The sequence below is a fragment of the Plutella xylostella genome, chromosome 24 (assembly GCF_932276165.1).
Source record: "Plutella xylostella chromosome 24, ilPluXylo3.1, whole genome shotgun sequence".
NCBI classification, from domain to species: Eukaryota; Metazoa; Arthropoda; class Insecta; order Lepidoptera; family Plutellidae; genus Plutella; species Plutella xylostella.
In genome coordinates, this window is record NC_064004.1 from 456,529 (window position 1) to 470,191 (window position 13,663).

A 13,663-nucleotide genomic window follows, 5' to 3' on the forward strand; every position below is an offset into this window, starting at 1 on the left:
TTGTAAACCTAAGTTTTGCTAAGCCCGAATGGTTAGTAGGTACCTATACATCGTTTCAGTAAAGATGAATTACCTAAATGACATTTATAAAATTTTCGGATTAATACCTACTGTTGCGAAATCGTTATTTTTTTTAACTTACCTGAGAAGGGTCAGATTTATTTGCCCCACACTGTACGTAAATGTATCATTGTCAAAATCAAACTGACAGATGACACTCGATTTACACAGAATAGAATAGAAAACCACTAATGACTAAGCAAATGACTTAACCGCAGAAATCAGTGACAGGAGAGTAAATCTGTTCTGTGGTGACAGGTGACAGGTGACAGGACGACAATGTCGACAATACGGAGTGATACGATTGATACGAAGAGATTCGGTTTCGTGCGTGACTGGGGTACCCACGTGTTCCTAACAATCATCGCGATTTCGGACCTTTTTCTGTGCCAATTTACATAGTTAATACCTGTTTTTTGTTGTTATTGTGGTGGTGGTAACTGGTGAGTGTTGTGATTGTCCTTAAACCCTTTTTCCCTTTCCGAAATGGAGTTCCACTCAGATCGTCCACCTGATCCCGACCCGCCAGATCTTTCGCCGGATATAATGCTGACGGATACTCCCCAGGAGACGCGAAAGCGCCCTAGGGATGATATACAACCTTCTCAACAAGGTAAGAGAGTAATATTAAACCCGGACCTCGCGTCTGCAAGCATTCAGACCATTTATACGCATCCGAGTCTCGACGCCACTAAGGTGTACGATGACAGCGACCCTGAACCATTTATCGTCCACGTTTCTCAGGATAGCTCTTCAGGAAGTCCAGCCTCTGGGACCCCGCTTAGGGCTATTAAGTTTGGTCAATTCTTGTACAATCACAAAGTGAATGACATCACCAGAGATGGTGTAAAAATGACAGGTCGTAACCGTGTTACTGTGGAATTTAAGTCTGCAGGAGCGGCCAACGACTTTATCAACCACCCAGCTCTGTCCCCAAACAAGTTTAAGGCAGTTATCCCAACTTACCACATCACTCGTATGGGTGTTGCGAGGAGAGTCCCAGTGGATCTCTCCATGGATGAGTTTGTTGGTTCTTTGGACCTCCCACATGGATGCGGTATTGTTTTGAAAGCTCGCAGATTTAGTCGCAAAGTGATCAGCAATGGAAACGTTTCATATGTCCCTACTCAAAGCGTAGTAATCACTTTCAGGGGACAATTCCTCCCAGAAAAAAATTATTCTTTCCGTGCTGCTGTTGAAGTCGACAGATACACCTACCCAACCATCCAGTGCCATGCTTGCTGCAGGTTTGGCCATGTGAAGGCTAATTGCCGATCAAAGCCTTGCTGCTTCAAGTGTGCCCAACCACACTTGGGTGAGACTTGCGATGCAGACCCTCCCACTTGCATTTACTGCTCAGGAAGCCATGCTTCCACGGATAAGAACTGTCCAGAACAAGCTAGGCAAAAATCCATAAAAGTCATTATGTCTCAGGACAGTATTTCGTTTGCTGAAGCCGATGCTCGACTTCCTAAAAGCAAAAAATCATTTGCTGAAGTAGCATCTTCACAACCTAATGGCCCATCTCCTAAAAAATCCTACAAAAAGACTGTGACCACTCAACGCAGGCCTAGGTCTCCTCTTTCTCCTGGCTATGACAGACTTGCCCATCAGGCCATTATCTCATCACCATCTTCCTCACTTCCTAATGGAAGTGCCCTGAATGTGATTACTCCCAATGACAACTTATTGGATAACTTACTTTCATTAGTTGTCAGTCTGCTGTCTAAATTCAGCGACACAATACCGCCCCACGTTGCACTTAAGATTAGAGAACTTTCATCCTTCAGCCAGAATGGCTCTGAACCCGACCCGGGTCCTTCAGTGGAATGCTCAGAGCCTTAAAAGTAAAAAACATGAAGTACTCAACTTAATAGATGACATCAAGCCCGTCATCGTTGCCATCTCTGAGTCATGGCTAGCGCCGGGTTCTCGTTTCCGAGTTCCGGGCTACTCGTGTCTGCGGGATGACAGGGATGACGGGTTTGCTGGGTGCGCTTTACTTGTGAAGCGTTCCCTTACCTTCTCCTCTATCCCTACCCCTCCCCACGGGCAGGAATTTAATGTTGTGGCCCTTAGGGCTTTAGACATTACTTTCGTGTCTGTGTATTTCCCTGATCCCCACCCTTCTCACCTCCCATCTTTTTATAATATAATTTCTTCTCTCCCCCAACCTCTCCTGATCATGGGGGACTTTAATGCCCACCATACCTCATGGGGTTCATACCACACTGACGCTTTTGCAATCGCCCTCTTAGACATGCTTGATACCTTAGATGTTTGTATTTTAAATGACGGGTCTCCTACCCGTCGAGTCCTCCCTCGTCAGAACCCAAAAAGTGCTGTTGATCTCACTTTCTCTTCTCCTCTTCTTTCAACATCAATATTCTGGAGGGTCCTCCCAAATACTTTTGGGAGTGATCATTTTCCCATCTCTATTACTCTTCCTACCAGAACCAGCATTCTTGCTGATACATGTGCCTTCCCAAGGTACATGATAGGCAGGAATGAGTGGTCCAACTTCATCACCTCTGTGGAAGATAAACTCAGTCTGATCCAACCCTGTACTAGTGACAACTTTCTTTGCATCTATGACCAGTTTGAAAAAGCTCTAACATCCTCTGCCAAAAATAGAAAATCGCGTAAAGGCCAAAGAGTCTCGCCTCCTTGGTGGGACTCCGACTGCTCCTTGGCTATTGTCGAACGCAAAAATGCAGAGGATGTTTATATTGCTAATATGAGCATGGACAACTTCATCAACTACAAAAGGATAGCTGCACGTACCAAACGGCTCCTTAAGAAAAAAAAGAAACAGGGCTGGATCAGATTTTGTGAAAACCTTTCACCTAGGTCTCCCCCTTCTCTGGTGTGGAGATACATTCGCCGATATCGCGGTTCCCTTAACGTCGAAGATATCTTGAGCAATGATCCCTCTCTATGGCTAGAAGGGTTCAGCGATAAACTGGCTCCACCTTATGTCCCACACTCCAGTGCTCTCCGTCCCCCACCAGCTCTCTTACCATCTTCAGACAGATTGGATTCTCCATTTTCTATGGATGAACTCCAATCTGCTTTATCCGGTTTAACTGATTCATCTCCAGGTATTGATGGCATCCCATACTCTTTCCTTTCAAAATCAAGCCTCAAGGTCAAGCAGGCCTACTTGGAGCTGATAAACTACTTCCTTGAGTACGGAGTTACTCCATGCTCTTGGAGTAAGCAAATAGTTGTTCCCATATTGAAGGCCGGAAAAGACCCCCGTGATCCTAACTCCCGACGTCCTATCGCCCTCTCCTCTGCTTTGGCGAAAATCTTAGAGCACTTAATTAAATGCAGGCTCGAATGGCTAATTGAGAATAGAGGAATCCTAGCCAAAACCCAGTTTGGGTTTAGGAAAGGGATGAGTACTCTAGACAGCCTTGCAATACTTACAACAGATATTCACATCGCATTCAAGAGGAAAGAATACCTTGTGGGTGTCTTCCTTGACATAGCGTCTGCCTATGATAATGTACTTCTTCCTGTGCTCAGGCAGAAAATGCGCCAGCTGAGCATTCCAGTGAAGCTTACCCGTCTGGTTTGCAGCCTATTCATGGAGAGATCCATCTACATAAAATCCCCTACCTCTTCCCTTGATTCCCCAAAATTTGTTTGGAAAGGCCTCCCCCAGGGATCGGTCTTAAGTCCCCTCCTTTACAGTCTGTATACTTACGATCTAGATAAATCCGTTGACTGCTTCTGCGACATTCTACAGTACGCTGACGACTTGGCCCTCTATTATGCTTCTCCCTCGTTAGCGGAGACAAATGTCCAGCTGAACCTGGCTCTTAGGTACCTCACGGATTGGCTGGATAGACATGGGTTATCTCTTTCTCCCACTAAATGCACAGCAGTGATTTTCACTAGAAAAAGAAACATCCCAGATCTGGATGTTGTTATTGGAGAGCATTCAATCACTGTGTCAAATAAAGTTAAATTTTTGGGTGTGATTCTGGATTCCAGGTTGTCGGGTAGCCATCACATGAACTACGTGGCTCAGAAGTGCGAGAGGGGTGTCAACGTCCTCAGGTCACTGTCGGGTGTCTGGTGGGGCGCACATCCATACTCCCAGAAGCTACTGTACAACGCCATTGTTCGAAGCCACTTTGACTATGCCTCATTTATCCTGGACCCCTGTAACAAGGCTGCATTAGAAAAAATTGATAAGGTTCAGTACAAGTGTCTTCGAATAGTGTCCGGTGCAATGAAATCTACCCCCACCAATGCCCTTCAGGTTGAGTGTGTCGACCCCCCTCTCTCGCTGCGGAGACAGTACTTGTGTGACCGGTTTTTCCTCGGGATCTGGCAATCAGAGTCTCACCCTCTATTGTCCAAGCTCGATACCCTTAAGCGGTTATGTCATGCTCAAGAAACCCATGGCCTTTCCTTCCTTCTCAAATCATTCATTTTTGCTTCCAACCTTCCTCATCCTTCAATTAAATTCAAAATGAACCCTCTGTTTAGTGTCCCTTATGATGCCCTGGTTTTTCAGCCCAATGTTGTTATGGACATGGGCATTGTGAAAAACGCTCCAGGGGCCGAGAAAACATTGACTCATAAACTCCAGTCAGAGTGGCCTGGTTGGCTCCCAGTCTTCACAGATGCCTCCAAATTTACAGATAAGAGCAATGTTGGTCTAGCTGTCTGGCTTCCTAAGTATAAAATTACCCTTAATTTCAAACTCCCCCCCGAATCCTCAGTCTTCACGGGCGAGGCTACCGCTATTCTGGAGGCACTTCTGTACACTGAGTCTCACAAACTCAACAAAACTATTATTCTATCAGACTCTTCTAGCTGCTTACATTCAATTATTTCATTTCCTTTTAAATCAAAATCTAAATTCCCTATCATTCTTCAAATTAGACAAACTCTCTTCCGTTGCAAGACTCAGGGTATAGAGGTGGCTATTGCCTGGATACCTGGCCACAGTGGCATCATTGGTAATGAGTGTGCAGATTCCTTCGCTAAGGATGCCGTTAGCTTGGGCCTGGATACTCATTACCATAATTTTGTCCACGACCTTGCCTCGCTCGCAGGGCCGAGGCTTGATAATTCCTGGAAGGAGTACTGGGAAGCTTCCAGGAATATTAAAGGTAAGTATTACTCCTTAATCCAACCACATATTCCCAAAAGGCCATGGTTTTTTAGAGCAAGACTCCTAGATAAAACCTCCACCTCGACAATCTGCAGACTCCGTCTTGGTCATGCGTGCACGCCTGTGCACCTGGCTAGGATTCGGGTGCGTGATAGTTCGGTTTGTGACTGCAGCACCAGCGAAGGATCTGTCGACCACCTTTTCTTTGAGTGTCCTAACCTTCAAACCTCCCTCTATGATTTCCTCCCTCCCTCTATCCCAAGACCTGTAAATATCAATTACCTACTAACACTTGTACATACCCCAATCGCTAACATCCTGTATAAATTCTTCAAAACTAACAATATTAAACTATAAATTTGTTTGTGTTCATTATAATATACTAACCCTCTGTTTGTGATGTCCCTGTATAAATTGTGTCCGTCTGTTTGTTTCAGGTATTAACCTTGTAAATATCTTTATACCCCATTTACACTCTCGCCTCGGCCCTCGCCTCCTCGCTCGCCTCGTCACTCGTGCGGAGGCGCGAATGTAAACACCCACTCGCGTGTGACGCGAGTGGGTGTTCACACTCTCGTGCAGAGTTCAGTTGTCTTTGAGCTAGCAACGATGGAGGACGTCGAAGTTTTAGCCGCAACAATAAAGAATTTATGTATGATCACCGATTACTTCGCCGTTTATGGACCGATTTTAAAAATTCTTTTTTTTATGTATTCGGTTGAGATCCCATGTGGCCCCATTTTTTTCAAATTTTGATTCCACCTCCAAGGGTGGGTAAAGGGTTAAAAACAGGCTATGAATTTCCATTTTGGGTACCTATTAACCGATTGTAGTTAATGAAATTTAGAAAGTACATAGGTACTTACATATATTTTTAACATTAAAAAAAATATGATGGTGACCTTGAGCTGATCTGATGATGGAAACGGAAGGTAGTCAAGGGAACTCCTCAACGGTAGGTATATAGCAACTACTTCGTGTTTACTACTGACTAGTTTGACTTGTAGGTATCATTTGCTTCTTAATTTTGATTGTCAATTATTGCAAATAAACTAAGTATAAATAAGTAATAAAATAAAATAATGATTAAAAAAACGACTTCAAAAAACCACTAAAACGTAAGAAATAATTTAAGGTTTAGACATGGCTTAGACCTATTCTATGTGACAGTACTAATATATCTAAGCAGGTAAGTACTGCTTTTATTTCTTACGTTTTAGTGTTTTTATTATTATTATTATTTTATTGAAATATTTACTTATATGAAATTAAATGTTTCGTCTTGCGACCAATCCATTATTCAACTGAGGAAAAAACACTACGTTATAATTATACGACGACGAACACAACCTGCGCGGCACGATGTAGAAGCCAGAATGAAGCGGACGCGAGAGTGTAAACACTCACTCGCGTGCGACGCGAGCTCGACGCGAGCTCCTTTGACTCGTGCCCCAAAAACCGCTCCGGACGCGAGCGCCGCGAGTGGCGAGGCGAGCGAGGAGGCGAGCCACGAGCGTCTGTTCACACTCGCGCCTCGCCCCTCGCCTTGTCGCTCGCCTCGCCACTCGTGCGAGAGTGTAATACCCCATTTACACTCTCGCCTCGGCCCTCGCCTCCTCGCTCGCCTCGTCACTCGTGCGGAGGTGCGAATGTAAACACCCACTCGCGTGTGGCGCGAGTGGGTGTTTACACTCTCGTGCAGAGTTCAGTTGTCTTTGAGCTAGCAACGATGGAGGACGTCGAAGTTTTAGCCGCAACAATAAAGAACTTATGTATGATCACCGATTACTTCGCCGTTTATGGACCGATTTTGAAAATTATTTTTTCAAGTATTGGGTTGAGATCCCATGTGGTCCCATTTTTTTCAAATTTTGATTCCACCTCCAAGGGTGAGTAAAGGGTTAAAAACAGGCTATGAATTTCCATTTTGGGTACTTATTAACCGATTGTAGTTAATGAAATTTAGAAAGTACATAGGTACTTACCTATATTTTAGCCCGTCACCCGCGCGATACACCTCTTGAACAGGATCGATGACAGGACGGAAATTCATCATTGTCCGCTGAGTGAATTCACGAAAGTGGCTTTGTTTGTTATATGTTACGGATAGGGAGGCTCCTGTATTTTAATTGTTTGTTTTTAAATGTTATTGTTTGTGGGTCTAGCTCTGGACCTTAAATTATTATTAAGTATATAAAATTATGTTAAGTAGCTACACTATTGAATTGGTTGTAACTGTAATAATAGTGTTAGTTTTTTGTAAATAAATAAATAAATTTTTAACATTAAAAAAAATATGATGGTGACCTTGAGCTGATCTGATGATGGAAACGGAAGGTAGTCAAGGGAATTCCTCAACGGTAGGTATATAGCAACTACTTCGTGTTTACTACTGACTAGTAGGACTTATAGGTATCATATTCCTAGTTCTATAATTCCATGCTGTTGGTTTTCCATGCTTCATTAATAAATAAATAAATCATTTGCTTCTGAATTTTGATTGTCAATTATTGCAAATAAACTAAGTATAAATAAGTAATAAAATAAAATAATGATAAAAAACGACTTCAAAAAACCACTAAAACGTAAGAAATAATTTAAGGTTTAGACATGGTTTAGACCTATTCTATGTGACAGTACTAATATATCTAAGCAGGTAAGTACTGCTTTTATTTCTTACGTTTTAGTGTTTTTTTATTATTATTATTTTATTGAAATATTTACTTATATGAAATTAAATGTTTCGTCTTGCGACCAATCCATTATACAACTGAGGAAAAAACACTACGTTATAATTATACGACGACGAACACAACCTGCGCGGCACGATGTAGAAGCCAGAATGAAGCGGACGCGAGAGTGTAAACACCCGCTCGCGTGCGACGCGAGCTCGACGCGAGCTCCTTTGACTCGTGCCCCAAAAACCGCTCCGGACGCGAGCGCCGCGAGTGGCGAGGCGAGCGAGGAGGCGAGCCACGAGCGTCTGTTCACACTCGCGCCTCGCCCCTCGCCTTGTCGCTCGCCTCGCCACTCGTGCGAGAGTGTAAATGGGGTATAAATGGGGTATTAAATCTCCACCGTAAAGACAGCAATTTACATAGTGTGTACCTTAACACAATCGTTTTATGGCCGAATTTGCTGTGTTAGTCACACACGGCATACAGCCACAAACAAAGATTGATTGATTGATACGAAAACGAAACATTTTTTTAGTGAAATAAGTGAAATTCAGCAATATTTCTTTATTGTTTTAATTTAAATAACCAAATAATGTCTAAAACAGCTAATGTAGTGGACGGAGAAGCTTCAGAGTCGGAGTCTGAAATAGAAATCGCCGAAACACCAGTAAGTCATGCTTATAACTTGATATTTAAGTTTTGTTTATACCTAGTCTAATTCTAAACTACTTCTTGTATTCAACTTGTTATGTGCAATATCGTCTCTCGAAAATCGCCCAACATCGATCCATTGATGGTTTACTCTCAAACCAATGAACCGAACAATAAATTAGGTCCTTTATTCAACCTAGCCACTGTTAGTTTGTATCGCGCAGAATCGAAGGCTGGTGCCGCCACGCCGATCGATCCAGACTCGCATCCCCTCCAAACTCGCGTGTCTCGAGCCTAGATAATACCTAGTAATAACAATTGACCTCCAAAAAGGAGTAAAAAACTAAAGAAAACATATAAACACATGTCCTCAAATTTAAAGGGTGTTTCTTATCTGTAATGCAGAACCTTCATGTGTCGCCGGGTCCAGAGCCGTTCGTGATAGCCGGAGAGGCTCCCGAGTCTGATGATGGTGAGTAATTAATAAACATACTTTATTAAAAAAAAAACATAACAATTTTACACCTTAATAATAGTAAGGCTGTTTGGACCTTGGGGATCTATCTTGGGCATTTAGCCTCCAAGGTTTCAGGTTCCATTATGCGTGAAATACCTCCATAGGTCACCCCATGGTGACCTTCCTATTAGGCTATTAAGCCACCCAAGACCTTGGGGATATAACTCCACTAATGTTACAGAGTCGCACATCTCGTCCCCGCACCCCATGGAGCCGGGCGCCCCCCCAAGCCCCTCGTCTCCGCAGAGGAACCTCATGCAGACCAACTTCAACTCGCTGCTGCACCAGAAACTGTGTATGTACAATTACTGTGGTTTTATTTCATTTTCAGCATTGACAGGTCTATCATAATCAGCTCTACCTAATCATGTATTGCTCAAAATAGACCTATCCCAATAACTCGCCTTCTTCATCTGGCCATTATTACATGGAGTGCATGAAAGAATCTGCTTCAAGTGACTTATCAATACTTTACACACTCGGCCCTGAACTGACACTATTCTGTCTAGCTAATCCTTTTACCATAAGCTTACAAGATGTGACCTCCTTCATCTATAATTATAAGTCATTCTTGTACGTAAAGCTTGTCTGGAAGAGACTGGCTGCCTATTGAACCACTCTTACATATTATACAATGTATATCATAATTTACATTTCCTTGTAAATTATGATATACCTACATTGTATAATATATTGTTTAGTGTTTCATCATCATAACTTAATATCATTAACTTATAATAATACAACAAGAAAATGGCACCCTCACTGGCCACAATATCTCATATAAGTGTCATAATTTGTTGGAATTGGAGCCAGTTATCAGCACCTGACATTTTCTTAAAGCAAAATATTCTGAGAACATCCTTCCTTTTGAAATCATTACTTGATATTGTATTCCATCTGTCTGTCATAGACATATAAGGCCCATGTCTGTATGTGTGTGCGCAGGGGAGTGCAACGTGGGTCTGCGCGCGGCGCTGGAGGGGCTGCTGCGGCACTCGGCCGACATCGCCGCCGAGAAGCTCACCCGGAGCGACCGCACGCTGCTCACTGTGCAGGTATTACTATACATATCTAACTATACAGGGTGTTGCAAAAAGGGCTAAGCTGAAAGGGGTGACGGAATTTTCAAAACTTATAGAACAAAAGTTAGAATGATCCCCTGAGTAACCCCCTTTCGACTGAGTATACCCTTTTTGTAACACCCTGTATGAATGCAGTCATTCATTCATACTAGGCACAAAAGGTAAACAATCATAGTGTTTCTATAATTTGAACACCAGCTGTCCCGCAAGCTTCGCTTCGTCTTAAAAAGTTTTCTCGTGGGAATTCCGCGATAAAAAGTACCCTATAGATGTGATAATCCAGGGTCTCAGCTAACTTCATATCTGTCATTATTTCTTGTTGTACAAATCTATCTAACCATCTATATTTATCCTCTTCCAGGAGAGCATGCGTTCAACCAGCGCCAACCTGACGCTCGCGCGCGCGCGCCTCAAGCAGATCCACGTCGGGCTGGACCGCGCCAACTGCGCCGCCGCCCTGCCTGGTGTCAGAGTGAGACAACTGTAGATTCAGTAGTGAGACAGATGTAGCTAGCAGCGTGTGATAGTGTAAGACATCTGTAGCTACCAGTGTTTGAGATAGAGGCAACTGTGCCGCCGCGTTGCCTGGTGTCAGAGTGAGACAGGTGTAGCTAGCAATGTGTGTGTTGGAGTGAGATAGATGTGGTATCTAGAAGAAGCATGATATCATGTTGGGGTCACCAACTTGCCATTCCATTCATATTATGAACTCTGATGACTCTGATGCTGATACTTGGTCAGATAACTGTAGCTAGTGTGTGACCATGTGTATTAGAGTCAGATCTATGTAGCTACGAGTGTGTGCGCCTCAAGCAGATCCACGTCGGCCTCGACCGAGCCAACTGCGCCGCCGCGCTGCCTGGTGTTAGAGTGAGACAGCTGTAGATACTAATGTAGATAGTTGGGTGTAACTGTGTGTGTTAGAGGGAGATTGGTGTAGTTAATAGAATGAAATAAGTTTGTAAAGTAAGAAATGGTAAAAAGTCCCGTGAACGAATCTTTTCTGGTAAATTGGTGACCCCACCATGATAAATAGGGACTCGCATGCTGATACTTGGTGAGAAAACTGTAGCTATGTGTGTGTAGTGAGACAGCTGTAGCTACGAGCGTGTGCGCCTCAAGCAGATCCACGCCGGCCTCGACCGCGCCAACTGCGCCGCCGCGCTGCCTGGTGTTAGAGTGAAACAGATGTAGATAGCCGTGTATGTGAGTGTGAGAGAGATGTAGCTACGAGTGTGTGTGCCTCAAGCAGATCCACACTGGGCTCGACCGCGCCAACTGTGCCGCCGCGCTGCCTGTTGTCAGAGTGAGACAGATGTAGCTACTAGCGTGTGACTGTGTATGTTAGAGGGACATTCGTGTAGTTCATCATCATCATCATCATCAGCCAATAATCATCCACTGCTGGACATAGGCCTCTCCCAAGGAGCGCCACAACACTCGGTCCTCGGCCTTCCTCATCCAACCACTACCCGCCACCCGCCTAAGGTCGTCAGTCCAGCGGGCAGGAGGGCGTCCCACGCTGCGTTTGCCTGTTCGTGTAGTTAATAGAATGAAATAAGTTTGTAAAGTAAGAAATAGGAAAAAGTCCCGTGAACGAATAATTTCTGGTAAATTGGTGACCCCGACGTGATATGGGAACGTATTTTGATACTTTTGTGTGTCAGAGTGAGACAGATGTAGCTAGCCGTGTGTGTTAGAGTGAGATAGATGTAGCTACGAGTGTGTGTGACTCAAGCAGATCCAGCCGGGCTAGACCGCGCCAACTGTGCCGCTGCGCTGCCTGGTGTTAGAGTGAGACAGATGTAGATACTAATGTAGATATCTGAGTGTGACTGTGTGTGTCTCTATCTATATATCTAATAGATGATTCGGAATTCGGAAGGATAATGTGTTTATGTTTTTAAAGTATGCATCTTGTATTAATTAGTTTACATTTACTGGTAGCAGCTAAGTAGGTATCTTAAGTTTAAATATGTCTATAATTTATTTTGTTTCTATAATAAAATATATTTTGTTGTTTATTTTGAGTTTGATTTCTCTTTTGCTTTGCATACTCTTTGCGAGATTTTCTTGCTTTATAATTATTTTTTAGAACTCGTTCTTTAATACATATAGTGTTATAATATTCACCCATAAAAATAACAGATTTTATGGCAAACGAAACGACTCATTAGTTGGTCTAGCGCCGAGGGTCCCGGATATTGGTTATCGAGTCTTGCATGTTCAATAATGTTTGTGTCGTGTGACTATGAAAAAGGGTTTTTGATCTGATGTTCCTAATTTAAAGTCTGTTTTTTAATCTCAGATATTAAATTGTCAGATACCGAACGGTTCATCAATAGTCGATTGTCCGGGATTAAGTGTTGTACAGTCAGCTGCATAAGTAGCTGTACACTTTAGTACCTTGTCAAACTTACAAACTGCCTGTTCAAATATTGACGGTTTGTTAATGTAGTCAGTTTGACAAGGTACAAAAATGTATAGCTTCTTGTGCAGCTAACAGTATCGTACCATCTGTCAATTTGGTATCAGATAAAAAATCTGACTTTAAAGTCTGACAATAGTCTTTCACTTGTTTCAGTTAGGCCCCAAACGGCGTGATATCATAGTGCGCGAAGAACAACAGAACTCGGGTCTGCAAGAATGTACCTAAATGGCGTCTTCTTAGAATCAAATTGAAAGGCGTGAGCCGTCGTCTAAAAACTGTACTTAGTGTATGAAAAACTATAGTGTATGAAGAACTATAGTGTATGAAAAACTGTAGTGTATGAACAACTATAGTGTATGAAAATCTATAGTACACTATGTATGAGAAATTATTGCACTAATAATGAAATAAAGCAGCATTGGCGTTGCAAACAGATTCTCCAATTGAAGGTTATTCCTGAAATAGACTGTGGTTTGCAGATAAAAACAGAATGAAGGACTTAGGTACACACTTCTCGAAATAAGAGGGAACCTATTAAAATGAGAAGTGACTCCGCTGACTCTCCTAAGAATCAGATTGAAAAGCATGATCCGTCTCTTGAAAACAGAATAGAATAGTGCACAGTTCATTCCCTAGAGTAGTAAATGCACAATACCACTGCCATATAACTACTGAAAACGTATGTACTTACCTATCAGTCCTACCTATACTTAACAAAGAAAATATGAAAATAGAACTGAATTGAAATACTGACTGAACGCACTGTGGCACTATAGAAAAGTATCCTTCATTAAAAGGAATGTCTATCTTTTCATGGAAATATACTACGAACCGACTGAAGAATCTGAGTTTGCTTTACTCGTCCCATAAAAAGGAGGAGAATTGTTACCATCTAACTGAAAAATCCACTACACTAGGAGACGTTTCTTTAGAATCAAATTGAAATACATGTGCCCTCAGTTTGCATTTATTCTTTAATTTATGGCGTAGATTTAATTAATTGTAATTAAGTTATGTGTTATGTTAATCATTGTACTTATTACTGAATATAAAGTATTGATTGATATTTATCTAGTTTTACTTTAATTGAACACCCTGTAAGTAATT

At 42.6% G+C, this 13,663-nt stretch overlaps 1 protein-coding gene across 2 annotated transcripts; it reads left to right on the forward strand.

Annotated features, from left to right (window-relative positions):
* Positions 1-343: 343 nt before the first annotated feature.
* On the forward strand, positions 344-10,636 carry LOC105391133. 2 transcript variants are annotated; one of them, XM_048629942.1, is made up of 6 exons: positions 344-364; positions 8,389-8,539; positions 8,929-8,995; positions 9,222-9,335; positions 9,989-10,098; positions 10,487-10,636. In XM_048629942.1, exons 2-6 carry the CDS (start codon positions 8,465-8,467, stop codon positions 10,610-10,612), a joined length of 492 nt encoding a protein of 163 aa, XP_048485899.1. In that variant the 5' UTR covers positions 344-364; positions 8,389-8,464; the 3' UTR covers positions 10,613-10,636. The 2 variants fall into 2 exon arrangements, with proteins under 2 accessions (XP_048485899.1, XP_048485898.1); XM_048629941.1 differs by lacking the exon at positions 344-364 and having other exon boundaries at positions 8,374-8,539.
* The last annotated feature ends 3,027 nt before the right edge of the window (positions 10,637-13,663 follow it).

Bases quoted from the DNA above. Each gene is read 5' to 3' on its own strand.
- LOC105391133 (XM_048629942.1), top strand. From the start codon at position 8,465: ATGTCTAAAACAGCTAATGTAGTGGACGGAGAAGCTTCAGAGTCGGAG. The intron at 8,540-8,928 runs GTAAGTCATGCT...TCTGTAATGCAG, and splicing joins TAGAAATCGCCGAAACACCA to AACCTTCATGTGTCGCCGGG. The intron at 8,996-9,221 runs GTGAGTAATTAA...CTAATGTTACAG, and splicing joins GGCTCCCGAGTCTGATGATG to AGTCGCACATCTCGTCCCCG.